Source organism: Emydura macquarii, unplaced genomic scaffold (genome assembly GCF_026122565.2).
Source record: "Emydura macquarii macquarii isolate MOO-44397 ecotype Brisbane River unplaced genomic scaffold, CSIRO-AGI_Emac_v2 contig_691, whole genome shotgun sequence".
In the NCBI taxonomy this organism is placed as follows: Eukaryota; Metazoa; Chordata; order Testudines; family Chelidae; genus Emydura; species Emydura macquarii.
Genome location: NW_027130828.1, coordinates 16615187 through 16643083, shown reverse-complemented (window position 1 = coordinate 16643083; position 27897 = coordinate 16615187). Strand labels below are relative to the sequence as shown.

The window sequence follows — 27897 nt, the reverse complement described above, 5'->3', positions numbered from 1 at the left end:
GGAACTCGAATGCCACTTGGTGTGTGTGGTGTTCATAACGTAGCTCTTCCCACCGACATGCATCTACAGTTGCATAATGATTTCCTCTGCCCAGGGGCCTCCGGGCATTCAAGGGCCAGATGGCATCCGTGGTAAGCCTGGTGTGCCAGGAGAGAAGGGGCCGGCTGGACTGGATGGGGCTACTGGACCTGCTGGGTACCCAGTAAGTAGAGACGCTGATTTCTTTGACTGATGTGCAACGGGAGGATGATACCGAGTTCCTGCCCGACTTGGAGCACGTCTCTATCCCACTAACCGTGAGCTGCTAGCTGTGATCAAAACTAAACTGCTGAAGAGGTGTCCTCTTCTCCAGCCCACGGCTTCGTTCCCGTGGTTACATACCGCATAGCTACAGACCTGCTGAGTTCCAGGCACCTTGCCCTGCCCCCAGTTACCCCAAGGTCAGATGTGTAACCTGCCTTTCCATTCCTAAACTCTGCAGGACTCTGTATGAGACAAAGATTTGGGATAGCCCCTAATAAAATCCAGCTGTGATGGTATATGCACCAACACGTCTCTCCATCCGGGTATGCCAAGGGGCAACAGTGCAGTGGTTCCCAGGCTTCACTGGGGCGACCCCCAAGTGCATTTAGTCGTCTTGGGGGACCCACCATTGCACGTGCACATGCAAGCAGGGGAGAGAGAATGAAAACGACCCCTTGCCAGGATCTGTCCTACAGGGCTGTGCAATGCTGTTTAAAGTGGAGGATCTCTCCAAGCCCTAGCTCCAGCTTGGCTCTCGCTTTGCCCACCCTGTCCCTCCCGCCTGCAGCCCCAGGCCCCCCATGGCTGCGCTGCAGCCACTAGGAGGCTGCCAACTGTCCACTGGCTGGTTCCGGCTGCTTCCTCCAGGCTGCCGCTGGAAGTGGTGGAATCTCCATCTTTAGAGGTTTTTAAGCTGCGGCTTGACAAAGCCCTGGCTGGGATGATTTAGCTGAGGTGAGTCCTGCTTTGAGCAGGGGGTTGGACTAGATGACCTCCTGAGGTCCCTTCCAACTCTAATATCCTATGATTCTACGATTTCTGGGCCTGAATCCTGGCTCTCAGGTTGGAAATGGGACTCATTAGTTTACTCACCGATCCCGTGGCTTGGTGTTCGCCTCCTTTCTCAGCCTGCCTTGTTCTTTCAGTCTGGGCTTTTGGGCACACCGTGTGTTGCAGTGATGGTTTCCCAGTGCATTGTGCCGGGAAGCGTGAGCTTGCCAGAGCTATGAGCACCAGGATGTAGTGGGAGAGAGCTCGAGGGTGATACAGGAGCCCTTAAACCGAAGCTGAAGACTGGCTAATCCCGTTGGCCAATGGGCTGAGTGGTGTGCAGCGCGTTCCGTCACCGCTCCTACGTGCTGTGTCGCGGATTGGCACGGACTCTCTGCATTGGGACATGATTGCTAAATCAGTTTGTGTTCTTACAGGGCCAGGGAGGTCCAGCTGGGCCTGACGGGCCTTTGGGGGAGACAGGAGAGAAGGTAAGGAGATGAAAGGGGCACTTGGTTCCACAGCTGTTCAGTTGCATGGGTGAGAGTGTCACAAATTCAGCACCGCTGCCTGCGCTGAGCCTGAGTTCGTGAATGAAGGATATGTGCAGAATTGTTCTCCTGACACATTAGAAATAGTCATCCCGTGGCAAACAGATTTCAGCCATCTCTGGGAGATGGGGGCTGGAAAGGAGCATAGTGCATTGTGCAGAATGGGCAAAGTTAGTGTGTTGGGGACAGGAGGAGGAAAAGCTGGAGGCTGAACTGTAGCTCCCAGACACCCCTTCCAGTGCCCCCCGCAGCCTGACTCCAGTAACTCTGCTGACTTTAGCCTTTTGATGCTCTTTGACGCATCCATGTGCAATGAGCTCATTTGGAACCACTAGCTCTCACTCCTCGGCCTTCCTCTCAAGAACTGCATCCCAACCCCGGTCGCTTCTGAGTCCAGAGCTGCTTGTTTGTTACCCCAGGCCTCCTGAGCCTTTTGCTTGCTTACAGCAGCCCTGATTATGCCCCAGATGAATGCTATTCCTTCTTACTAATGGGGGGTACCTGCCCAAGCTGAGACACACGAATGCACACACCCCAGCCCCTCCGTTATTTGCAGCGGGACTGGCCTTTCTTTAGAGTGGGGGGTGAGAATATTAACATGGAGAAATGTAGGTGGGAGCATCTGATGCAATGGAGAGTAAAACCCTGCAAACTCTCCTGGCGCGTCTGTGCTCAGATTTCACAGCTGGGTGATGCTGAGTTCAGACCTGAATACTGCAAAGGCTTAAAGGATGGAGACTTCTCAGTGCAAACCCCCACTAAGATGAGCTGCTCAGTTGAATGTCCTGTTTCTTTAGGGTGAAGTGGGAGAGCCTGGAGAAGCTGGCGTCAGAGGCCTGGATGGAGAGCAGGTATGGTGGTAATGCCTAGCTCTGATAGAGCACTTTTCATCTGTAGATCTCAAAGGATGGTTATTACCATGTTATGAAGAGGGAAACTAAGGCACAGAGCAGTGCAGTGACTTGCCCAAGGTCATCCAGCAGGCCAGTAGCAGGGCTGGGACTAGAATCCAGGTCTTCTGAGTCCCAGTCCAGTGCGCTGTCCACTAGGCAACACTGGTAAAATAGCTGAGGAAATGGTGTCCCCTTTTAATGTTCCTCTCTCTGGACTTTTCAGTCCCCCTTCCCTTTGGCTTCCAGCTGCCGGGAGAAGTAGAGTTTTGGGGCTGATTCTTCCGAAGGAAAATTGTGAGGGTCGAGACTTTCTTGTCATCTTAGTTATTTGAGTTGAGTATCTGCCCTAGAGCAGGCCTGCAGCCAAATAATATGTCTGCAGGACAGGATTTGGTGTAGTCCAATGGTGAGCGTGTTACAGGTCCCGCTCTGAGTCTGTCACAGCCCTAGCTGGCAAGTCGGGGCTAATTAGCTCAAACTGTAGCAGCTCATGCATTTAGCTCTGGAAGTCCCAGTTCAGTCCCTGGGGTGTGTCACCCAAGATGGCTTTCATCACACTGGTAACCTACCCAAAAGAAGACCCATTGGAGATATTCACCTGTAACTCCCCTGGGTATCCTCGCTAGGTTTTAATTTCCTGGATAATTTCCAAGATTGCCCCACCATGAAGCCCTGCTCTCATTCTAGCAGCGCTGAGTCACAGGTGTGTTGCTATTCAGTGTATGCTACCACAGGGTGCATAAACTCTTTAAAAGATTTATGAGCTGATCTATTTTTCCCCCGTAGGGTCCTCCAGGACTCCCAGGAGTGGAAGGTCAGCCTGGGTCCAAAGGCGAACAGGTCAGTATTTAAAATGAGTCCTGAAAGGTCTTGTCGTATTTGTGATGCTCACCTAAACTAAGGTGGCACATGGAAGAGAAGATCCGACAGGCTGCGTTTTGCACCCAGGTTTAGGAAGCTGAAATCCTTCAGGTAATGCTAATTCCTGGTGTGCATTTGTGGGCAGAAGCCTGGATAAAACTCCTCCATGGTGCTTTGGAACTCGAGTTACCCTGGCACATGTAGAAGCAGGAATTCCTGCGCTCAGACACACGCTTTTATGCTCATTCTATATCTGTGGTTCTAGTGTGGACAGAAACTGGAACTGAAAGAGAAGCCTTACCTTATAATTAATCATGCATTAATCATCCTTTACCTGTGTTACTAACAACTGCTTAGGCTGTTGCAAATGAAGGAGCCCTTATTTAGTTCCCTTTTCATGCTGCGCTCTGCTTCCACAATGAAAACACACCAGTGAGTTTCCCACTCTGCATACAGCAGCTCCACCAGAAAGCATGAGCACTCACGCTTTCCGAGGCCAGTCTGCAGACTCGTGGGGTTTGGAATAAACAGTCAAGCCTCCCAGTCTGTTGCGGTTCATCCATCACTACCCTCAATGCCCACGGGCAAGATTTTCAAAAGCGTCTTGAGTTAGGTGCCCAGGTTCTCATAGATTTTTTCAGTGGGCACCTAACTCCTTCACTTCCTGCGTGGTGAGATGTTCATGATTTATATTGACAATCAATAGTAGGAGAGTTCAGGACATAGCTAGTAAAAGTGACTGGATAATAATACTTCTTGTCTTCTTCCTTTCCAGGGAGAGGCAGGAGTCCCAGGGCATCCAGGTGTCACTGGAGGTTCTGGGGAGCCAGGAAGGGAAGGACTGAAGGGACATCCCGGGGGAACTGGGGAACTGGGAAGCAAGGTACGCTACAGGCATTCTCTGACAGGTAGCCCACCACCGTGGCAGCTGTTCCACTGTAGCCCACTAGAGAAAGCTGCAGTTGTGATCCTTGACACGAGTGGAGAGCGAGGTTGAGCAGCCAGGGAGAAAACTGGAGGGGGGGAGAGTGGAAGGTTTCCAGCCCTTCAAAAATTTTGATTTTTAGTTTTCCAATCAAAACTCGATGATCATTTTTAGGAAAATTGACACCATTTGTGAAAATTCTTGTATTGAAAACCCAATTTTCCATTTAAAATGGAAAATTCTCAGCCAGCTTTACCCAGTGATGGGTATTTGATAAGCCATTCCAACGGCTAAATACCCTTCTTGTTCAGAATGTGCACCTCATTTCCGGGCTGAAGTTGTCTAGGTTCAGTTTTCAGTCACTGGATCTTGTTATACCTTGTCACGCCCCATTAGTTCACCCAACATCCCCCTGACTGTAGAGGCTGATATAAAGAGGAGTGTGATTCATTGTCCTCCGTGTCCATTGAAGGTAGGACAAGAAGTAATTGACTTAGTCTGTAGCAAGGGAGATTTAGGTTAAACATCTGAAAAAAGCTCTAACTACCAGAGCGATTAAGCTCTGGAATCGGCTTCCAAGGGAGGCTGTGGAATCCCCACCACTGAAGGGTTTTAAGAACAGGTTGGCCACACACTTGTTAGAGATGGTCTAGCTTTACTTAGTCCTGCCTCAGTACATGGGGGCTGGTCTTCATGACCTCTCAAGGTCCCTTTCAGCCCTGTGTTTCTATGACTTTCTAGTGCCTGCAACGCCTTCGCCAGAATTCATATAGCAGGCTGAAGAATGCTTTGCCAGTGCCGTGAAGTCCATTGAGAGTCAATGGAAGAGGACTCACTCTTCAGGGACTGATGAGCATAGAGAGGACACACCTGGTGCAGGCCATGAACTGGGGCTAAAGAGTTTGCTTCTCCTTCTTTGCAGGGTGACATCGGGGATCCCGGAGTTATGGGGGAGCCAGGACCAAAGGGCAAAAAGGTGGGGAGCATCTCTTCCTTTATGTTTTCCCTTTAAACACCTACACTGCCATGGCCTGCTCAGCCCCTGGTTTTCTCTAATACCCCTTTAAGTTTCTAGTGGGCCCCAGCTGACATGCTGGAGATGTGCCAGGCTTACGGAGGTGCCACTGGAGTTCTGGAGTTTTACGGCTGAGATTTACTAAGAAAGCAGGGATTTTTATAACCCCTCTGTAGTGTGTTGATGATGTAGGACCACGTGACTGGCACCCAATATGAGTTTAAAACATGCATTAAGTGTTCATTTAGACGCAGTTCCATTGTTGGCTCATTTAACTGCTAGTGATTTTACTCATTCAGGTCTTTGTAATAACCCATGTGTTTCCATTAATGGACAGGGAGACGCTGGCCCCAGGGGCTCTCCTGGAATGCCTGGACCAGATGCCATTGTGGGAGAAACTGGTGAAAAAGGTCTTAAAGGAGAGAAGGGGCAAGAAGGTTTACTGGCAAGTACAGAGACGGCCTATCTCTGTCTCCATGTGGGTCACAGGGCCCTGACAGGAATCCCAGTAGTTCCCATTAAGGTGGGAGTTTATTTCTAGCTGAGTAGACAGGAGAGTTCTTGGCCATCTAGCAGGAAACCAAGGGTTTCCCAAGGACCACGCAAAACATTCACAGGGAAATCAGAAGACCTCTGAAACTGGAGATGTTTATGTCATGTTTCAGTTTCACCAAATTAGCCCAATGGGGCGGGGAGGAGGTAGAGGTGGAGGAAAACTTGCATTCCCCCCTCCTTCACCACCCCAAAAATACACACATTTGTGAGCAAAGTGAGGCTATTTTAACACGTGTTTCCCTGTTTTTCTGACCAAATGAGACAGTGTCAGTGCTTTTCCCATTAGAACTTTCATTCTGACAAAGGCCAGTTTTCACACTGACGTGTTCAAAATGCTACAGTTAGGTATGACTTTATGCCAAAACTATCAGCTGGCCAAAAGTCCAGGTTTTGAGCCTGAAGTTCACTTGACTCACCACCATGACCATTTCTCCACGGGGCTTCACCCTTGGGTGCTTTTCAGTCTCAGCACTAGTTTTTGAGTCTCTCTCTTTGTGGCTGATTGAGTTCTCGGTGCATCTTATTGAGAGAGGAATCTGATCTGTCAATATCCAGGCATGTTTCTTGCTCTCAGTTTAGAATATCTTTTCCCTGAGTCTCTGTCTCCTCTCTCCATGCGTGTTCTTGGGGTTGCCCTTCAGGGTAATGTTTGCGTTTGTCTGTTTAACATGTTCTGGGCGCTGAGTGGGACATGTTGCCATTGTCCATAGAGTGCACAGGGGTCTGTCACTCTCCATGCAATTTCCTGGTTCCCTGTGAACCTACTGGGCTGAGATTTCAGCCTTCCCTGTGTTTTCCCTGTCGTGCCAGTATCTCCGGGTTCTGTCACGGTGACAGTGGGCTGGAATGCAGTTGCTGCTGTACAGGGCATTCTGGATAAATGCTTTATTCAGCAGCCGAGTCAAACTCCAGCCTTAGTTTTCAGAGCTCTGTCAGGATCCTAATAAGTAACACTTCCCTTCCTTCTGCAGGGCCAGGTCGGTGTAATCGGGGTTGCGGGACCTGTTGGAGCCAGAGGACAAATTGTATGTTAACTTGTATTATTCTCTCCTTCTCTTGCTGGTTGCAAGGTCTCTGACGTAGAAATCTGGGAGCCATGCATGTTACTTGCCAGTCAGATGTCTGTGTGCAAGGCATGGCTCTTTTGAATGGATGCGACCTATTTTTTCCTTTGTAACAGGGTGAAGCAGGCATCCTAGGTTCACCTGGCTTAAATGGCCCTGAGGGAGAGAAGGTACTGAGAAGAAGTGGTAAAGTCTGATATAACCTCCTCTACCCCCACAGGATTGTGATAATGAACTTTAAGAGGTGGGAAAGCTGGCATTTCCAGAAGGCACTGGAGAGCTGTACTTGGTTTGGTGATTAGCGGAGCTGCTTTCCCGCAGCTGTGTGTCTGGGATCTGTGAGGACCATAAAGCTAGACAACTGTAAAGAGACCACGGAGAGAAGCCAATGAAATCCCCACTGGATTTAAGAACAGAAAACTCCCCTTTCTCTGGTTTACTCATGTCCCAAGCCCTGCTTTCTAGCCCTGGGATAACAGGGAAGATTACCAGTGAGTGGAAGTATGAAGGGAGGGTCCCATGTTATGGACAAGGATCCGATTCTGCCATGGTTTCCATGACTTCAGTGGAGCTCCGTGACATTGTCGGCTTCAGCCCGCCACAGTGGGAGGGCGGGAGCAGCTATCAGCCCCTGCCCGGGAGCAGCAGCGTGACCAGAGTAGTCTAGGGCCAGAGCAGCGGCCAGCAGTTGGCTGCCGGAGGAGTGCAGAGCAAAGGCCTGGGGCCGCAGGAGAAACGGCCAAGGCCAGGTCAGCCCCCAAAGCCAGAGCAATGGCCCCCGGGGCCGGAGGAGCCCCTGCTAAAAATACCCATGACAAAATCCAGCCTGCCAGATAAAGATTTTCAATGACAGGCTTGTCACGCAGGCTGATTGTGCCAGGGTTCAATCCCCGACCCTTTTGGGTTTGGTGATCAAAGGTGAGAGGAGTGTGTCAGCCTCATGCAGGTTTTAGTGGCCTAGGTTCCAGAGGACAGGATGAGAGCTATTCCCTTATTTTTCCCCAGGGAGATCCGGGACCAAATGGACTGACTGGCCCAGCTGGTGTGGTTGGATTGGAGGTAATTCCCACTGGCATCCTGTAGAACCACAGTGGTTTTCTAAGGCACGCCTCACAATTGCCCTCTGAAATGAAAACTAGACAAGTTCCCCCTTGCCATCCCAGACCAAGACTTGCAGCTGGGACTAGTGATCTTGGATGCCTCAGTTCTTGAGTGTCCAACTTGGGCACTGGATTTCAGGGGGTGCTGAGCACCTGCCCTCTAAAAATCAGGCCCCTTTCCTTTAAGGTGTGTCTCAAGTTGGCAACACAAATCACTAGTCCCCTCTGAAAGTCTGTTCTCCAGCCCTCAGACACGTTTCTTTCCCCAGTTGTCTTTTTACAGGCACTTGCTGGGACGCTGTATTTACCAAGTGCATCTTAGTGCACTGCAACGTGCTGGCCCGACATCTCTTGAGACAGATATCCTCACTATTCCCATATTTGTCCATGAGACTGATATAATAATGGACAGCAGCTGTGCAATCCCTTCATCAGTGTGTTTCTGTCAGGGAACATCTGTAAGAGAGACAGGACAGTTTTCTTTAGGGATCATCTTTGGGATGGTTTAGTTGGGGTTGGCCCTGCTTTGAGCAGAGGGTTGGACTAGATGACCTCCTGAGGTCTCTTCCAACCCTCATCTTCTATGATTCTTCCCATGGGCTAGTCAGTGCTTGACCTGCAGTGAAGATGTGGCGGTATGGACCCTAGCATAAGTCGTTACATACCCACAGTCCCTGGTGCGCTTGTACTGGGTCACCTAGCCTGCACCACCACATCCTCGCTAACACTAGATTAAAGCCAGCTCAGGTGTGCCTACCCACACTGCAATCACACCTTCATCTGCGATATTAGATGTACCTTGAGACTACCAGCCCTTGGTAGTGTCCTAATAGGAGATACGAATGAATGCATCAAGCAGGAGAGAGTCAGATTCATGTTAATTCTTCAACCTTACTTCAGGGAGTACCTGGGGAAAATGGAAGAAAAGGAGAGCGAGGCAAGCCAGGACCTGCTGTAAGTACTAACTCCTGCTCCAGAGCAGAGCTTGGGAGGTGTTCCGAGATCAAAACAGTTTTTAGGAGGCTGCTCCTTTAACCTGCCTCGTTGGTACTTTATTCCCCTTCTGGTTTCTTGTTTTACGTTTTAGTTGAATGGTTTGCTCAGTCGGGAAGAGGGTGCTGCTGTCTGGACAGTCCCAGTTCTCGAGTGCAACAAACCAGGCTGGAATCACATGGCAGCAGGCTTGGCTGCATCTTTATTTCCACCTAGGCTGGAAATGGCCTTTCCACAAGCTACTTGTGGCTTTTTCTTCCAGTTCTGGGTGAAATCAGAGCACCTGTGAAATCAGGGCAAGATGGAAAGTCACAGAAGTTTTTCAAACCTCAAGGGTGCTTCCAGCTTTGGGTTAGGTTTCAGGTCACTTCTGAAGTGTCCCCATGTCCCAAACTGGGCGACTTAAGACTGAGGTGTATAGACGTTCTCAAGTCTCCAGTGCAACATGAAAAGTCATTGCAATGTTTTGCTTGTTCTAATTAAATTAATCTGCTCCTGCTGAAGCTATTGTATTATGAGACAAGAGAAACAGGCCCAGCCTGACATCCTGGACTTCTCTGTGATCCAGATAGGGCATTATTATCCCTGCTCGAGACAAAATGGTTGGATTTATGGTAATGCCGTTATGCAATTGCTCTGCTAAGTGGCATTGGGAAAATGTAAAAGGATGGCCAGGAAGGGATCCCTTCAGGTAAATACTTTCCAGTCAAGTCCTCATTTTCTTGATTTCTGTAAAATTATAATCAGTTAAAGGCATTGTAAGTATGGTTGCCAGTAAGACACGTGGCTAAATGCTGCTGTAATGGTGCAATTAGTTACCTGTGTCTCTTGCAGAACATGCACAGTACATTTTGTTTAATGTTTGCTGTTGTGCTTCAGATATGCTTGAATTGTTAGGAGGGGAAAGCTCACCAAAAATGCACATGACAGATAGCCCAGTGCCCGGATAGCCGTGCTGTATTCTTAAAAGTGCTCTCCATCATCTTCGGTTCAAATTTAAAAGGGCAGATTACTGCCCCACTTCCTTTCACGCACTGGATGATGAATGGCTGCACCTGATGACATTTAATGATTGCAAAGGTGACATTACAAAGCACTGAAGATGTAGTAATTACGCTGTGCAGCTTAATTGGAGAAATAAATCTTGTCCGGATCCAGGGTTTCCCACTGTCTAGGCTGGCAACTCATCTCTCCGTGGCTAAGATTGTTTTTTTAGTTCAATAAATTCCATTTGCAAAGAGAAAGAGGAAGTAAAATAAATTGTATCAAATAATTAAAAAAAAAAAAAAAAACAGCTTAAAAGTTTTCTGGGAAATGCTGTTTAGTCCTTTTTAAAAACAAACAAAAAACCCCTGGACTAGTTGCACACCAATGAAGCAACAAGGTGACCTTGTGGCTTTCAGAACATGCCCAGTTCACAGAGAGCTGACTCTGAGCTGATTGAGATCCACAGCTGGCCATCCTTTGGATCGGGGGTGCAGTTGGGTCCCCATCTATATTCACCCACTAGCTCATCGGTTTGCAGCCATCTGTGGGTTTTATGAAATGGGTCCCATAGTTCTCAAGGAGCTCTCGCTTTTGATGTTTGCATGACCGCTCTCTGAAGGAAGAGACAATCGAGACCAGTGGGTCAAGTTGGTGATGTTGTGAATTAAGTGCATCTCCCTCTTCTGTGCATTCTAGGGTGCGGCTGGCTCCAGGGGTGGAAATGGGATCCAAGGACTGAAGGGCTTTGGCGGGCCTGAAGGACCCAAAGGAGATGCTGGCAAAAAAGGAGAGATTGGCCCTCAGGTAACTTTAGCCACCACCCTCCCTCCCGCAAATCCTTTGTGAGCTGATTCCCCTCACTGCAGCCTCTCTCAGCACCGATGGGCGCTGGGGCCGTGCGGCCAGAGCTCCGTGGCAGCCAGGGCCATACAAGGCTCAGGCTGCCCGGCTAGTGCCGGGACTCAGGGCAGCTGGGGCCATGCGCAGTTGGGGGTGCCGGGGCCACCTTCTTGGGACGCAGGGTGACCCGGCTCTGGGGTGGGGCATGGCTCCTCCAGCTGCAGTAGGAGGAAGCTCCAGGTGGCAGTGAGACAGGTGTGGCCTTGGGCAGATGGGGCGGTGCCATGAGTTAGCCTCCCGTACAGGGCGGTTCACCAGGTGCCCACGCCCTAGACTGCCTTTCCTGCTTCACCTGCAGCTAATATCAATTGTGTTTTTCCTCCCCAATGAATTCAGGGTTCTGGTGGGCCACTTGGAGACGCGGGAGCAGCTGGGTTAAATGGCGTTCAAGTGAGTTGGCCTCTTTTCTGGGTTTTGAGTAAATATGGAGCTTGTGGTTTGCAGCTGCCCTCATGCAGAGCCTGTGCTCAGAATACGCAGCGGGTTTGGAGGTAGTGTGGGAAGACGGCTGGGACTGTACCAGTATTTCAGAACCGTTAGGCAAATGGCCTGGTCTGAACGCTATAAGCGGATTGCGCCTGATTACTGGGAATTCTGTTACACAGCAATGTGTCCACCACGCTAGTAAATGTTGGGCGCACGCGCACGCGCACGCACACGCACACACACCCCATTAAAAGAACGTTGTTAAGGTCGCAAAGCCACGCACTCCAAAACTAGGAAACGCCAGAATTCTGTCTCCCCCTGCAAACTCCATTTGGCCCTCTTGTGCCAGTGCCTGTAACTACCTCGTCACAGGCTAGTTTTTCCACCGGGCTCCTGCCTCGTTCAGTGCACAGGCTGGGCCTGCTTGGGGATGAATCAAGGCCGGGTAGTGAAAGAGACCGTCTCCTCCCCTGCCAAGGCTTCTTGTCCCAGTCCCTTTGCCCAGCCAGTCCCAGAGGTCTCTCCACAGCCTGTCTCATCAGATCTGTCTCCCCATCCCCTCTTTCTCTTTCCCGCCCCTTCCCGTTGGTTCTCAGTCTGTCTCCTTGCCCAGCCATTCTGTTTCTCCTTGGCTCCTCATCCAGTGTCAGTCTCCCCACTGCACCAACTAGCGCCTAGACCCTGTCCCTCTCCCATCCCTTGTTTCCCCCAGACTCCTTGCTCAGCCAGGCCCAGCCTCTCGCTTCAGGTCCGTCTCTTGTTCCCTCTGCATTCGAATCAGGCAGTTCCCTCCTCCACGCTGCTTGTGCTGTGCAACGCTCATCAGGAGCACAGGAGAGACAGTGTCCTTGCTGTCAGTTCAAGAGCCCGGACCTGGCACAGCCTGCAGCCCAGAGCTACAATTTCACAGACTGAAGCATGCTCCGTGTGGATGGACTTTTGGGGGCGTTTAGCTGCTAAAATCTAAGGAGTCTCTACTGAGCATGTGTGAACTGCAAAGCGTGGCCGGATTTGGGCAGATTTTCACTGGGACAGCAAAAGGCAGTTCCCTAACACCAGGGCTACCTGCTGGCCAAGTTTCAAGTCCCTAAGCATGGATGCTACAGCTTTTCAAAGAAAAGGTCTCAAGAATTTTTTAACATGGGCGAAACATGTTTTTCCTTAGCTTCATTCTTGGAAATGGGCTGGACCATTTTGGACATTTTCCCCCCAAAACAAGTTAAGCCCAAGGCAGCCACCCAGCATGGAAAACTTCAGCCCTGTTACAATTTGGCAAAGTTCAGTTGTTAGCAACTGAAAACAGGGTCTTAGAATGGGAAGTGTTGGGCAACCTTAATAATAGGTGCTACCACCTCTCCCCATAATTCACTCACACACAAATGGTGTCGTTGTTATCTGTACTGCAGTGACAGTGCCAGAGTCTTGGAAGAGGTTTTTACAGTTCAGGCATTTGACCAGGATGCAGGACAGCTGGGTTCTAGTCCCATCTTTGCCACATACTTCCCATGTGACCTTGGGGAAGTCACTCAGGGTATGTCTACATTGCAAAAGAAACAAAACCCAAAATCCCTCAGCAGTGACTCTCAGAGCCTGGGTCAGCTGAGACAGGCTCCTGCTCTGGGGCAAACACAGCAGTGTAGACATTCCCGCTTGAGCTCTGAGACCCCACAGCCCTCTCTGCAGGCTCCAGCCCCAGTGAGAGTTGCCCCATCTGTTAAAGGGACTAATACTTACCTACCACTCAGTGAGGACAAAAGCTATTGCTGATTGTGATGCACTCGGATGGGAGGGTGGTGAGGGCCATGGAGGGGTCTAGAAGGACATGTCATCTTAACATGTTCGTTAGGGAGATATGAATGTAATGGATTGTTTATCTGGTTTTGGTTTTTTTTTCCATCAGGGCCCTCCGGGCAAGAGAGGGGAGCTGGGTGAGCCAGGAGAACCAGGACCAACGGTGAGGGCAGGGAGAGGCATGCCATGTGCCAGTGTGGAACATGTCCGGTCCCTTCTCCATGCAAGCATACATTGCATGCCTCCTTTTCTTTCCTGAAAGCCTGACTCCAGAGCCTCTTCAGGGAGCAGGGCTTGAAACCTTACCTGGTCCCCATCAGGCTGGGTGAAAAATCCCCATGCTGTCTCATGCCCCTGCTCCACACCCCTGGGCTTTTACAAGTCCTGTTTTGGAGAAACAAATGGAGAGCTCAGCATAGAGAGTATGCAACTGCATTGGGGTATGCGTGGGCGGGGGGTGGGGACAGCTCAAGAGAAGTGCATTGGACTCTGTCGAGAGGTTCCTGCATTAGGAAGCATCACTGAAGAAACCCCTTCCTTGGCGCTCCCATGGAGACATTTCTTTCTCCCTTTTGATTTCAGGGGTCTCGAGGACAGCCGGGGCCAGAGGGCCAGAGAGGTCGTAAAGGAGAAAAGGTACCTTCAAAAGCCCTTCCCTGCTCTTCAGCTGGGGAAGGAGCCTTCCCCCAAATGGAGAGTTCCTGTTGTAGAATAACAGGGTCTTGGCCCCTTTGGCGGTGCATTCTGCGACTGTGGCACGCTCACCTTTTGGGGTCAGTGCCAGGAACTCTTCCACCAGAGTGACAGGTGCCATTGACACGTGGCTTCCTGCTGGTCACATCTTCCATGTGTATAGCTCCTTCCACCCCCAAAGGGCTCACAGCACCCACCACTGCAGTGCAACCACCTCTGGGGCACACTGCCACGCCTCAGTCAGAGGCGGGCTATGAGCCAGATTTGCACTCCCTTGTATCCCAGGGAGGCTGCAGCAGTGAACGAGCACCCTTGGCTTCCCTTGGGTAGGTCGGGAGGAGTCTGCCCCCTTTCTCGCGGCTCATCGGAGCTGCTAGTAACTGGCCGGGTGCGTGTTTGTCTATTTCCTTAGGGGAGCAACGGGCGTGAAGGAGATCGGGGCCTCCCCGGCAAGCCTGGCAGACGGGTAAAGTGGCATCACCTTCCTCGCCGCGTGCTCTGCAGCCACTGCTTAGAGGCTGCCCCATGCTGACGGTTCATGCGAACCCCGTGCGAACGGGCTGAGTGAATTCCTCTCACTCCTGCGTGAGCCGTTCCCGAAGGGGCCGCACGAGCTCTTTGAGGGTGACCTTGGCTACCGTAGCAAAGGGGCCGGGAGACAGTGGCACAGGTTTCTTGGGATATTGTAGCAGTGAGGAGAGGACACCGTTACTGGGGGGTACCTACGCAGCGAGGAGCTTTGGGGGTGAGCCCCAGGGGGTGAGGGGCGGGGGAGCTGCCGTAGTGAGGAGCTGAGCTGGGCAGGAGGCTCAGTCTTCGTTGATTTTCACACGACTTCATTCACAAACTCCAGTTCTCTATCGTTGCGCAGGGCAAGCGAGGCAAAGCCGGGCACAAGCTCCCGAGAGGCGCCAAGGGACCCAAGGTAGGCACACCTGCACTTTCTCTCGTCCTTTTCCCAGCGGTGCCAGGTAACGAAACCTGGGTCTCACTTGGCCTCCTGTCTAGCCATGCCCGGGCTGTGTTAACCACTGACAGCGCTGAGCGAGCATGGACCCTGAGGCTGGGCAAGTGCCCGCACAGCGACTTTGCTAGGCAGCACCATCTGCACGGTCCTGTGGCTGTCACCAGTTGGGTGATATCACCTGCTGGGCAGACAGAACCGTGTCGCCTGCTTCTCCTTGGCCTGCCGTACCAGGGCTAAGCCTGGGCCCATTGTAAGTTTCATTAACAGTCACCATGGACAGCCGTGGGGCAAACTAGACTGGATCTTCCTGTCGTCCTGGCCAGGCCCCTGGGGTTGCTGAATGCATGGGATTTGCTTTCCATGAGAACAACTGGGAAAAGAGCCCACCCCTTCAACTGGCCCGGGTCACTGAGCAGCACTCGGCGAACTACAGTGCCCACCTGGGAAAGTCGTTGTCCCTGGCAACTGAGGGCTCCTTAGGGCATCAAATGAAAGGAGCTGCAGTGAGGATCCCTTGGATAAGCCAAGGGCAGGGCATCTTTGTGTCTGTGAAGGATCCTTAGCATGACTGGGCCTAGAGCATCCACCAGCAGAGGCGTCGGAGAGCCACTGGGGCTGACACCTCCAATCTCAGCACTGCTGGTGGGGAATCTGGTCCCCCAGCACTAGTTAGTTTACGACAGCACATCTGAGTCCTGATCCCATTAACCCGTGGGGTACCAAGGAAGTTAGGTGCTTTTGCATAGGCCGGTCCCAGCTGTGCCGCTGCGCCTCACGGCGCCTGTGAATTCTGTCTCTCTCCCCCCTGTGCTGAGGGTTTTCACAGCAATGAAACCGTAAGCGGCTGATTTGCATCACTAGAGATCGGGCTGAAAGCTGATCTGCCCATGTGGCGAAGGGGGCGAGAAACCCAAAGGGATGCACCTCCCTGCCTTAGGCTGTTCATGGTGCAGTGATGTATGTTGAAGCAGCTTGTCCTGTTCCTCCCACACTGTCCCCACACCTTTAGTACCGTCTTCTGTCCCCCATGCTTCTTCTGGAGAAGGCATCATCTGGGGCAAATCCTTGCTTCTCCTCTTACCTAAAGCACGGATCCCAAGGCCTGTTCCCATCTCTCCAGCGCTTGCGTCATCTCCGCAATGCTCTGCTTTCCTTCTGCCCAAGAAAAGCCTGTGGAATCATTCCTGCCTTGCTGTTATATTGTGACATTGAGAAGGGTCTCTTCTCCTTCTGCCTTCCAGGGCCATCCAGGTGAACCAGGGGAAGGGGGACCACAAGGCCCACAAGGACCTTACGTGAGTATTGGCCAGAGATGGCCAGATAGGACAGGTGCCTCTTCTGAGCCTGCTCTTTTGTTGACAAATTTTAAGTCAAGATTGGATGTTTTCCTAAAAGATCTGCTCTAGGAATTATTGTGCGGAAGTTCTCTGGCCGGCGTTACACAGGTGGGTCAGACTTACTGCTCGCGGTGGTCCCTTCAGGCCTTGGAATCTGACTCTTTCTGGGCACGGTGCACATGATGCTGCAGAGCTTTCTAAGAGAAAGGAGGGACAGTCTTGTGGCTAAGGCACTCGGGAGAGCTAAGTTCACATCCTGGCTCTGCGTGGACCAGGATCCTATTGTGCTAAGTGCTGCACAAACACAGTACTCAAAGCTGGAGAGGGTTGGGAGTCCAGGGCTGGTTGGAAGCTTGTCTCGGTGAGCGCTCGCTGCTCTCTGCACCCTGGGGCTGATTCTTCTCTCGCTGGTTTGACATCCGTGCAATGCCACTGACTGCAGTGGAGTTACTCCTGATTCCTGCTGGCCTGAGAGCAGGATCCAGGCTAACACAACAAGGCAATGGGACCCACAGGATCCCAGTCCCGCTGCGGGACTCTGCCTTATGCACATCCATAAGAAACACGGTTATTAACAAAGGCAAGTGTTTGCCCATTCATCTGCCTTTCAGTGCCTGGGGGAGGTATCCGATCTGACTGCATTTACACTGCATTGTGATCAGTTTCTCCTCCTGTGGCAGAGGAGGTCATTGAGGTACAGAGGTGTGAAGTGACTTGCCCAGGTTCATGTGTCAAGTCGGGGAGAGAACTGGAACAAAAACCCAGGAGTCCTGACTCTCATTCCCTTATGCTAATCCCTAGATCAAACTCCAGATAGTCAGTGCTTGCCCTTTGATGATGCAGTATCATGTCTGGGCTGGAGCAGGACAGCCTTCACTCCTGTCTGAGCTTCTGCTTCTCAATTGGGAAGGCCAAAAGCTGCCTTTCTGGCATCCAGCTGTTGCTATGGCAGACCTAACGTTTGTTCCGCTACATAGGACTGGAAAGGAACGCCCTGCTGATAAAAGCACCCCATCATATAATCCTGTTCATCAATTCATAAAGCCCAATCTTAATATTAGTTAGATTGTTTGCCCCCCAGACAGGTTCATCCTATAGAAAACAATTCCAAAAATCAGTTGTGCGTGAGGGCCTAATGTATTGTAGGTATTTGGCTCATCCAATCTACCTTGCCCTTCCACACACTAGCATTCCCACAATAGTGCATGCCCATAGAGCTGGTCAGATAATTTTGATGAAAATAAAACCATGATGAAAAACAACATTTTGTTAAAATCTGTGCATCTCCTGCCCCTGGATTTTCTGACCAGCTGTGATGTCTGAGAAGAACATCACAGGCTTGGATGGTTCTTCACCACCCTCCTAGTGAAAGAGTTTTTCTTAATATCCAACCAAGACCTTCCCCACTGCAACTTGAGACCATTGCTCCTAGTTCTGTCATCTACCACCATTGAGAACAGCCCAGCTTCATCCTTCCTAGAACTTCCCTTCCAGTAGTTAAAGGCTGCTATCAAATCCGCCCTCATTCTTCTCTTTTGCAGACTAAACAAGCCCAGTTCCCTCAGCCTCTCCTCATAAGTCATGCCTTAGCCCCCTAATTAATCATTTTTGTTGCCCTCCGCTGGACTCTCTCCAATATGCTTCCTGTAATGGGAGTCCCAAAACTGGACACAATACTCCAGATCTGGTCTCACCAGTGCCGAATAGAGGGGAATAATCACCTCACTCGATCTGCTGGCAATGCTCCTACTAATGCAGCCCAATCTGCTGTTAGCCTTCTTGGCAATAAGGGCACATTGTTGACTCATATCCAGTTTCTTGTCCACTGTGATCCACCAGGTCCTTTTCTGCAGAACTGCTGCCTAGCCAGTCATAGAAAACACACATTTCATAACATTTCAAGCAGCTTTAGTGGCAACCAGCAGCGGTCATTACTGGCAAGGTTGGTCTTTGTTGGGGGAAGAGATACTCATGGACACGGGGCCGTCAGCCCAGCTAGACATGTTATTGCATAGCAGTGTTCTCAGCAGCGGGTAACTAACTCCACGATAGTCAGAGTCACAGCTCACGAAGACACATGGATGCTATGTTTTCCCTCCCCACAGGGGATTCCTGGACTGAAGGGGACAAGGGGAGACCAGGGACCGAAAGGGCAGAAGGTACGTAGTGCTCTGTTCTGTTGATCACCTGGGCACTGTGTTCTAGTCCTGGCTTTGCATGGGTGGAGTATGAGTCTAGTCGGTGGTAGTCACTTATTCTGTCCCTTTCTCAAAATCTTTCCAGCTTAGCCACCCTGCTTCTTTGTACGTTGGTCTAACTTTTCCCAATTCCCAGGAGCTTGTAGCTATGCATGTGTGAGGCTTCTCCCTTTTCCCTTGCTTGTTACTTGTCTTACCCCACCCATCATGTCACCTGGTGGTTGAAACCAGGCCCTAGGAGTATACACTCATTTAATCCCCCCATCATCTGTTCCCAGTGCTTCTGATGTCTTTCAGATGTGAGTAGATATTCTCTTGGTGCACTGATTAGGTGCATGACTTGACCCTGGCTCAAAAAGCCCATGCATATCTTTCTTGATGGCTCGATCGGTCTGTTGTGATACAGGTGACCAGGTGTTCCCAAGTTGCCCATGACTTTCAGCACTCATTGTAATAAATAAAACTTTTAAATGTATCAGAACTGAAAGCATTGTCAGTAGGGCTGGTTGGGAAATTGGTTTGTTTTTCTTTATCACCATGAAAAATTTTGGTGAACAATATTTTTTTTTTCATTTTCGTCCAACATTTTCTTGGAAAACTCCTTGGGCTTTCATCAAAAAGCAGGGGGGGAAATTGTTTAAACCCAAAAATGTTTGGATGTTTGGTTGCCAACATTTTTGACAAAAGACATTTGTAATCACAAGCATTTGTTTTATTGTGTAACGCTCCACCCTGCTCCACCCTCGTAAAAAAAGAACCAGAAATCCCCCCAAAACCAAAAACACTTCTCCAGAAAGTTTTCAGCCAGTTGCAGTTGTCAGCATCATGGCACTGGTTCTGTTCTTCGTGTTGGGACCTGTCTGGCCCTGCTTGGCTGACTCATGTTGGATGTGCCACTGTTAGCGCACCTCTTCTCCCAATGTGATGAGTGTGAGGTTCTTGGTCAAACCATTTGCCACTGACCTATCAACATAAGAGAAGAACCCATGTAATCAGGAAAGTGGAATGAATCTAGGCTCCTGTTAATTTCTGCGGTTTCCCTCTTCCTGGCGTTTGAGTTGAAGGAAGGACATTTGTCTTGCATTTGTGTCGATTATTCATCTCCTAGGGAGGATTTTGAATCACTTTAGGGTGCTCACCTCTTTGATGATAAATTGTATAAGGAACACGATCAATATCTACCACTACTCTGTACATACAGCAAAACCTGCGCAGATGATCATCAGTCCTTGGCTGCTCTAATGAGATTTAATAACTGACGTTAGCAAGGTTCCCTGTATATAACCTCCACACCAGCTCACCCTCCATCTCCCATGAACTGATTATCATAGGGCTGCTATAACCTTTCTACCTTCCCACGTCTCAGCCATTGGGCTGTTGAGTTTTGTTGTCTGTGCTGTTACCAATTCCTGCCTGCAATCGGCTCTTCTAGGGTGAGAAAGGCAGCATGGGATATCATGGCCAGCAAGGAGACCATGGCTTCAAGGTGTGTAGGGTGATTTTTTTCCCCCGTTCCCTGTCCTGACGCTTTCAACTACTGTGGTGCTCACTCAGTACCTGTCCCATCTCTTAGGGCAAGCCAGGACCCATCGGTGCTCCTGGGAGGTCAGGACCAAAGGGAGAGCAGGTAAAGACTTTAACGTGTTTCCTTCTTATGTAGATTGCTCTGCAGTTGTCTGTAGTGCTGCCCCCTGCTGCCTTGCCTGGCTTCTTTCAGGCACTAGCCGGTAGCTCCAATGTTGGGGAGAAATGGGAGGCACATGGGGGAAGCGATGAATTAATCCAAAAGTAAGCTCCCAGCTGGGGTTGGACCGTGAGAAGAGGAATGCAGAGCACCGGCTGTGGGGGGAGGGACAAATGAGAGCAGGCAATAGCCACATTATTGGAGGGAAGGAACTGGAATTTGGCTTGGGTGAATTTTTGGCATTTTGTTGCAAAAGTCTGCCTCTTCTCTGCAAAATACACTGACAGGCTTTGATTGCATATCACAGCGTGCAGACATTGATGCTGCAAAAGGATGGGGAGTCTCCAATAGAGACTGTGGGGTCCAGTGGTTAGACCAGGGGACTGGGAATCAGGGGTGAGGCCCATTCCTGACTGACACTGACTTGCTATTTGACCTTGGGCAAGTCTTTTAATCTCATTGGACTCAATTTTCTTTTTATACTCCAAATAGCATTGGGATCAACCTCATGGATGTAGTGAGGCTTAATTATTTAAGGTACAGTCTGCTCATCAGCTGAATGGGTGCCAAGTATTATGGTTAGTGATGCTCCTTTCTTGTCCTGAAGGCTGGAGAATCCTTTTGCAGCGTGGAGGTTCAGTGCATGCTCTAAACTCCAAGACCCTGAATGGGGCGACCTGGCTCCAGGGGCACCCAGGGGTTGTTCACATCTTTTCCTGCCGTATGTTGTCAGCTGAGCATGTCCCATTTTTGCAGGGTGATATTGGCCCACCTGGTCCACGGGGCTCCTCCGGCTTCCCTGGAATGCCAGTAAGTCCTTCGCTTTCCCGAAGGGTGTTCGTATGGTGGTACCATGTGATGAATGAGCAGCCGGCTGCTTCTCGGGCCTGGAGAGATGCTCTGGTTTACAACTGCCCAACGACACAGCTGGTGTAGCAGGACTAGTTCAAGAACAATAATAATGAATAATGAACTTGCTGCCGTGCTGTGCAGCTGTTGGGCCAGTTGAGCCAGTTCCTCTGCGTCGGAGACTTTCCAGTCCTTCCCCTTGTTTCTCTTGGAGCTACTTTGCTCCATCTCCCAGCATGGTCTTCTCCCTCATCCATAGCATGACAGACTTGGGGAGGCCATTCGTGTGCTCACTCTAGACTGCGGGGTGGATGGGGGCAGTCGCCTTTTGCTAGGCTAGATTATGTATTTCAGGTGTTAGCCGCACAAGCCATCAAAAGACGAGGGTTCCCTGGGCTCATTGTGCTTTGCTGGTAACGAGATGCAGCGACTGCCACTTAATTGGGTAGCTCAGGATTGGGCACCACGCAGCTATGAAAGGGGCAGCAGTGCGGCCTAGTGGACAGATCACTGGATTGGGACTCAGGAAACCTGGGTTCTATTCCTGGCTCTGCCCCTGGCCTGCTGGGTGACCATGGCCAAGTCGCTTCCTTGCCCCATGCCTCGGTAAAATGACCTCCTTTGAGCTCTGCTGATGAAAAGCATTTTATTAATATTATTCTATTTGTTTGTTTGTTTATTGCCACGGTGGTTCTATTTCTTCCCAAGTCAGTGTATATTCTTCCATCTCAGCCAATGTTTGTTTTTTCTGTCTTTTCCCTTCCAGGGTTTGTTTGGACAAAAAGTAAGTAGGACATGCACCCTGCACTCTGCCTGTCTCCTCTGAACATATCCCGTCCTGCATGTGCTCTCCCCATCTCCCTCCACCTAGCTCCGTACACACCGACCCTGCGTCCGATGGGGGAGGACAGTTCTGCTGCCAGCAGAGGAAAGTCAGGGGAAACTGGAGCAGCTCGCTGCATTTTCCCCAGCAGGCCCTAACACTCGCGCTGATTTGTGCATCTCCTCTGCTCACGATCTTGCTGGCCCTGGGCCTTCTCTGCCCTTTGGGCCCCATGTGTGGAGAGAGGGAGGGGAAGGTCAAATCCTAGCTACTGGAGCCCCAGATCTAATCCTGGCTCCGGACACCAGCTGCCCGGGTGGCCTTGGGCAGATCCCTCCGTGCCAGTGTGTGACTGAGGAGATGCCTGTCTCCCAGGCTCTGCCAGGGTTAAGAAGTTGGCCTTTGAAGCTAAACCGCCTGATCTCCAGTAATGCTGCTTTAGGTGCTGCAGCTGTTGTGGCCCGGTTTCCCCAGTAACTGGTTCTGCGCTGGGTTCCTTGGGAAGGGACACGGCTGGCGCTAGCTTTAACAAGAACCTTTGGCAAAGTCTGATGGGCAGGCGCTCAGCTGCGCGGCTGCAGCCTGAACTTGGTAGGAGAGTGAAAAGGTTTGAGCCTGGGGTCAGGGCTGTTCTGGGAAGGCGCACAGAGGAAGGAAGCAACCAACCCTCCTCCTCCTCCTCCCTGGCATTTTGGAGGCTGGGTGTCAGAAAGTGGGGCCACCCAAAGCGTCTGCACTCTCCATGCGTGTGAAGGGGGCAAGCAGAACCACATCCGCGTCCGCCGAGCACAGAGTCACAAGCTCTGCTGGGCAGCTGTGGCAGAGTGTCCGAGCTGGTCTCTAGCCTGCGATGCTGGTCGGGCAGGGGTGGAGGGGGCCTGCACTGCACTGCTGCGCTAAGAAATAACCAGCCAATTCCTGAAAGTCCTTGCAGCTCTGCCCTCGCACACCTTCACCCTGGAGAGCGTCTCTTATCCTAGCTGATCTGGGCCGCTAGAGGTGTGGGCCCTGCCGGCGGGAAGAGCGGGGATTCTCCAGCGGCACAGCATCTTGCTGATTGTTTGTTGTTTTCCCCTCTCTCTCTCTCAGGGACTCAAAGGTTTCCAAGGCCTGCCGGGATCCAAAGGCGAGCCAGGCCTGCCTGTAAGTTAAACTGATATTTACATATTTCCCATCCGTCCTTTCTCTCACGAGAGAGCTTGCACGGTGCTGCTGACAACACGCGGCGGCAGGGGAGCAGAGCACCAGCAGCCTGCCATGCACATGGGGAGCAGCTGAATGACAGCAGGCCTGGAAGGAAGGAAACTCCCGGGTCCTCACGTCCAGGCCCCTGCTGTCACCCGCCAGCTTGTGCCGAATGCTGAGGGGGTGCCAATGTTGTTTGTTGTCGTCTAGGGTGCACCCGGCCTCGCCGGTCCCAGGGGCCCCTCCCTAAACGTCTCCCTGGAGGATCTGAAGGTGAGTGTCATGGGTGGGAAAACACGGTGACCAGGTCACACAGAGCGTGTGATGGGGGCTGCTGCTTGGGTGGGGAGAATGTTTCCTTTCCCAAAGCGCTGGTTAGGCTTGGCCTAGTGGGACCTGGGTAACTAGCCCGATGAATCTGACAGTGTATCACTGATGTGCTGAATCTTGTTTCGCTTGGCAGGGGAGGGGGGCGGCGTTCGCCTGCTGAGGCTTGCTTGAATATAAACTATATGGTGGCTTAATCAGGAGAATTGAGTGCACTGAACACTGAACAATCAGCGGCCTCCACCTCCCTGGGTTTGCATTGCAGGCCTCAGATCACATTCCCCCTCTTTACACTGCTTCCGCTTCCAGCCCCAACAGAAGAGGTGGTAAGCTGGCTCTTCTCTGGGCAGGAGAAGGCTTCCTCCAGAGAGGAGGCTTCTAAGGAAAAACCAGCAGAGCTTGTTAGTCGCTATGAGAGCGGAACCAAGCAGTGCTGCAGTGTTAGCTCACAAAGCCCGCTGGATGTGCTTCTGACTTAGTGAGCAGGCATTGACGTGAGCATAACAACTTCCTCCCCTGCCTGGCACCCATCCTGGTAGGACCTAGCTGAGATCAGGGCCCCTTGTGCAAGGCACTGTACAAACACAGTGAGAGACACTCCCTGTTCTCAACAGCCACAGTCGGACTAGACAAGACAGACCTCGGGTGTACTTGGGATGTTTCTGGCTGGCTGGGGAAAGAGAGGGAGATTTGAGTTAATTTCTGTACATTTCCACCCCTTTTTAGCAGCTGATTTATCCAGCTCACAAACTGAACTACACCATGGTGTGGACTCTGATGGACCGCTTGAGCCATGAGCTAAAGCTCTTGGTAGACCCCCCAAATGGCACGAAAGACAACCCAGCTGCCACCTGCAAGGAGCTCCTCCTGGCTCAGCCACACCTGCCTGACGGTACGGAAGAGCCGGCACCGTACCCTGGGCAGAGCTGGGTCCCTGGCTGGAGGAGGTCATGGGTGGAATGGGGTCCGTCCAGGCCTCCGTGAGCTGTGCATGTATTACAAACGCACAGCGCAGCATGGTAGCTGCGTTCAGGGAAGATTACCACGGGCATGTCGCAAGCTGGGGCCCCATCTAGCCTGAGCTCTGCAGAGAGATTTACTGGGGGGAGGGAAGCATCCACTGGGCAACTCTGCTTGACTTGAGACAGAATCATTAGCCCTGCACCTTCATGGGCACTGAGGTTCACCAGCAAAACCATGAGCTGTGCCCTGCCCAATGGGACAGCGGTTTCCCCCTGGTTACTCTCTAGGGCCAATGCACTCAGGCGTTCAGTGTCCAGGGTTCCTCTGGGGGTGATCGACTGGAAACGTTAAAGCATTAGAAAGAGGGTCCAGATAACGTCCTCTCTCTCCTGCACACACAGCCCCAGGTCCTGCCCTTCTGACCTGCTCACCCTAAACTGAAATCTACAGCCAGACCCTCTTAATGACTTCTCTGTATGAGAAAAGATGAGCCGCTGCCCCATCACCTGTTAATCTCTGCAGACTTTTCATGTCTGTAATATCGCCAGACAAGTTTTGCCCTTATGCTTGGGGGATTGCTGTTAGCCTGGGGGCTGCACCAGGAAGGGGCGGCGTGTTGACTTCCACGGGCCAGGCTGACACCCTGGGAATTGACCTGGGGCCCTCCAAAGGTAAAGGTCTGAGCTGCTACCGGTGGGGCTGTAACACACTCGTACCGTTTGCATGAGGGACACACTCACCAAGGGCTTACATGCTTCCTCTGGACAAAGGAAGCCCATCTCGAGGGGCTGAGGTCCACAGCTGTGCAAATCCGGGAGGAGTTCCCATGTGCAATCTTGGCGGACTCACTGGGGATTGAACTAAATAAAAGCCGAGTGGAAGGTATTTCTGGCTCCTGAGTGTGCACGCACAGAGCGGGTTGGCGGGTGTTTATTCGTCCACTATCTGTTTTAGCCTGCTGTTAGGAATGGCCGGCGATGGGCTGGCTCAGGGGGCCCAGCTGGAGTATGACGTGACTGGGAAGTCAGCATAATGTATCGCAAACTGAGCCCTACGTGTTTTAGGGGCTGGCATGGGGAAGGCAGCAGGGCACATGGTAGGATTTTTGCGCCATCTCAGACACGGTAGTAACAGGTGCTGCCCTTTATAAAAGCCAAAGAGCGAGTTTGGAAATGAAAGCTAATGCAGCCACCTCTAACATGAGCAGCTCTGGTGACTTGCTACTCGCTCTGCCCCCTTCCAGGTTCTTATTATATAGACCCTAATCAAGGCAGTCCACAGGACTCGCTGCTGGCGTTCTGCAACTTCACGGCCGGGGGAGAGACCTGTATCCCTCCAGTGCGCAACCAGGTAGGGCAGAGAGTTTGCAGCACAAGACACACAATCTGCTTCTCTGCAATGCCTCTGACTGCAGCAGAGCCGTGCCGGTGCAGCCAAGGTCTGGGACATGATGGGGGCAGGAAATGGGATCCAGGAATTGGGGCGGGCGTGACTGATTGCTGGGCACATTGTGGGCTGGCCAGGTGAGAGGTGTGTAGCCCAAAGCCTTAGCACCAACAAATCACCACACACAACTTGCTTAGTGTGTGGTTTGGCTTTTATAGTGCCTGGTTTGTGCTGACAAAGCCTCAAATGGCACCTGAGACTGCCCAGGAGCCCAGGATGCTAAACAGAGCAGGAGTGCTTAGGGGCAGGCTTTTAAAACTACTGCTGCCTGCTAAGTGTGAAGCCTTATACTTCTTGATCCCCTTGTGACACTTCCTTCCCTCCCCCCCGTGGGCGCGGGAGGGAGCAGAGGGTGGGAAGCAGTGGAGCCTTTATACAACGCAATCATTGCTACACACATGCAGGCACAGCACATTGCTCTGCTGAGAGGCCTAGTCTGGAGCCAAAGCCAGGCTGCAGTTAATGGTCAGGGTTGTTTTTTTGTGCCAGGACGTCCAGCTGTTTAACCTCCAACACAGAGCTGCAGGTGAGACCTGAAAGCCAAGCCATGCTGGCGTCTCATCACCCGCTCCCGGAGTGTCTAACTGTGGCCCCATTGTTACCCCCAGGTGCCGATCAAAGCCTGGCTGAGAGCCTACACCTCCATGGACACCTTTGAGTGGTTCAGCTCCCTGCCGGGGGGCTTCCTGGTCAGTTCTCGTTCTGCACTCGAGTATCAGGGACTGTGCCCATGTTAGCTCATTGACCTGTCATGGCTGTGAGGACTGGGCTCAGCTCCAGGAGCGATCAGAGCCCTGTACACAGGGACATTTCAATATAGGAAGCAGGACCTGCTGTTCTTTCTTGGCACAGGCCGAAGGAGCAGCTGGGTGGGTGGACACTAACAGAGATTCTGGTCATGCTTGACTCAAGTGCTACTTGAAACAGGAATGAATCCAGGGAAGTCCTAGGGCCTGTGTTATACTTAAGGTCCAAGGGGGTGAGCACAAGGGTCCCTTCTGGCCTTGCACTTTAGGAATCCTATGAAAGCTTCTCTCATGCCCCTCACCCTCCCCAATTCCTGTAACAGGGAGGGTGAGTGACCACGCCGAATGAGCAGCACAGCAGTACAGTTGTTGCCTCGCTGGATGATGCACCCTACAGTGAAAGCCAAGCTGCCCTACAGCCATGGGGGGAGCAAATGGCATTAGGGGCCCTAAGACATCTTCCCACCAGCTGATAATTTCAGGGTGGGTTAAGTCTGGTCTTTGGAACAGCCAGAATCCCTCCTGCTGCGAACGCTGACACCCTCTCCATCATGCTAGGCGCTGGGGCTTTCCTGTGGGCTAAGCATTCTTGGTGGCTGCGGTAGGTCTCTCTCACCGTTAACCCTCTTGTCACTACAGCTGGAATACCAGGGTGCCAGCACCGTGCAGCTCCGCTTCCTGAAGCTGCACAGCAGCCTCGCCACCCAGCAGGTGTCGTACTCCTGCCGGCCTGACTCCAACGCAGGAGAGCTGCGGCCAGGGAAAGATGTGAAATTCCTAGCAGACTCCAGGGAGCGGAGCTACTTGGCCACCCTGCAGGGCTGCATGGTAAGTGGAGGGAGTTGTGCCAGTGGTGTGATCTTAGCAGCAGAGATACCATGGGGTGTGTGTTGGTTCGGGCAGGCAGGCAGCCTTCTGCGTCTCAATCCTGACACCCCCCGGTTGGTTTCAGACAGTGCCCAGGGAGAGGGTGTTGCCTTCCTTTTTAATTTTTTTCCCCTGGTGGAAGAAGCAATTAGGGTGAGAGAAGTGGACAAAGGCCTTTCTGGTGGCACCCCCCGTCTGGCAGGCCCAGCAGCCGTGACAGACCTTTCTGAAAGATTAAACCTTGGCTTTCCGGCTGCAGGGAGAGGGGCTTAGTGCTGGTCTCAAATGAAGCCGCTAGGAGAGCGATGGGTGCCAAATCAACGTTTGCAATGACAAGAGACCTGGCCAAAAGCACGGTTACCCGTTACCCATAGCTGTGTGGCGCACATTCAGGATGGAGGCTTCTCACCCTCCCACTCCCCCCCGACAAAATAAATCAAGCAATTCCGGTTCAGTAGACACATGCTAATGTGTCGAGCAAATCAGGTGCCACCTTCCTTTTCAGGGTGCTAACAGTGCAGCTGCATTGCTTTGTGTGTGTTACAGCTGGACAATGAGTCTTCGATCACAGACACCATATTCCAGTTTTCCACAGAGGAGCTGGCACTCTTGCCCCTGCGAGACCTGGCTGTGTTTCACAACGGAGATGCCTCACACCAGTTTGGATTCACCATCGGCCCAGTTTGCTTCAGCTGAAACCACACCCAAAAACCCGCTTTCCTTTTGGGGAATAATGA

General features: G+C 51.7%; 2 protein-coding genes across 3 annotated transcripts in view; one reads left to right on the top strand and one right to left on the bottom strand.

Annotated features, from left to right (window-relative positions):
• Positions 1-99: 99 nt before the first annotated feature.
• On the top strand, positions 100-27870 carry LOC137148939 (collagen alpha-1(V) chain-like). The gene is made up of 30 exons (XM_067542169.1): positions 100-202; positions 1452-1505; positions 2363-2416; positions 3245-3298; positions 4095-4202; positions 5167-5220; positions 5597-5704; positions 6786-6839; positions 6995-7048; positions 7884-7937; positions 8879-8932; positions 10655-10762; positions 11195-11248; positions 13185-13238; positions 13658-13711; positions 14181-14234; positions 14640-14693; positions 15977-16030; positions 18178-18231; positions 19703-19756; positions 19844-19897; positions 20711-20764; positions 21570-21587; positions 22716-22769; positions 23022-23084; positions 23865-24030; positions 25345-25451; positions 26156-26236; positions 26933-27121; positions 27707-27870. The coding sequence occupies exons 6-30, from the start codon at positions 5191-5193 to the stop codon at positions 27854-27856; spliced, it is 1830 nt and encodes a 609-aa protein (XP_067398270.1). The 5' UTR covers positions 100-202; positions 1452-1505; positions 2363-2416; positions 3245-3298; positions 4095-4202; positions 5167-5190; the 3' UTR covers positions 27857-27870.
• The window catches only part of LOC137148938 (ER degradation-enhancing alpha-mannosidase-like protein 3), a 29562-nt gene continuing 28072 nt past the window's right edge, over positions 26408-27897 (bottom strand). For both annotated transcript variants that reach the window (XR_010918621.1, XM_067542168.1), the window contains exon 21: positions 26408-27897. The gene's annotated coding sequence lies outside the window, so the exon portion shown is untranslated.

Excerpts from the sequence above, each read along its gene's own strand:
- LOC137148939 (XM_067542169.1), top strand. The coding sequence starts at position 5,191 with ATGGGGGAGCCAGGACCAAAGGGCAAAAAG. Across the intron at positions 6,840-6,994 it reads TTGGAGCCAGAGGACAAATT|GGTGAAGCAGGCATCCTAGG; the intron begins GTATGTTAACTT and ends CCTTTGTAACAG. Across the intron at positions 26,237-26,932 it reads CCCTGCCGGGGGGCTTCCTG|CTGGAATACCAGGGTGCCAG; the intron begins GTCAGTTCTCGT and ends TTGTCACTACAG.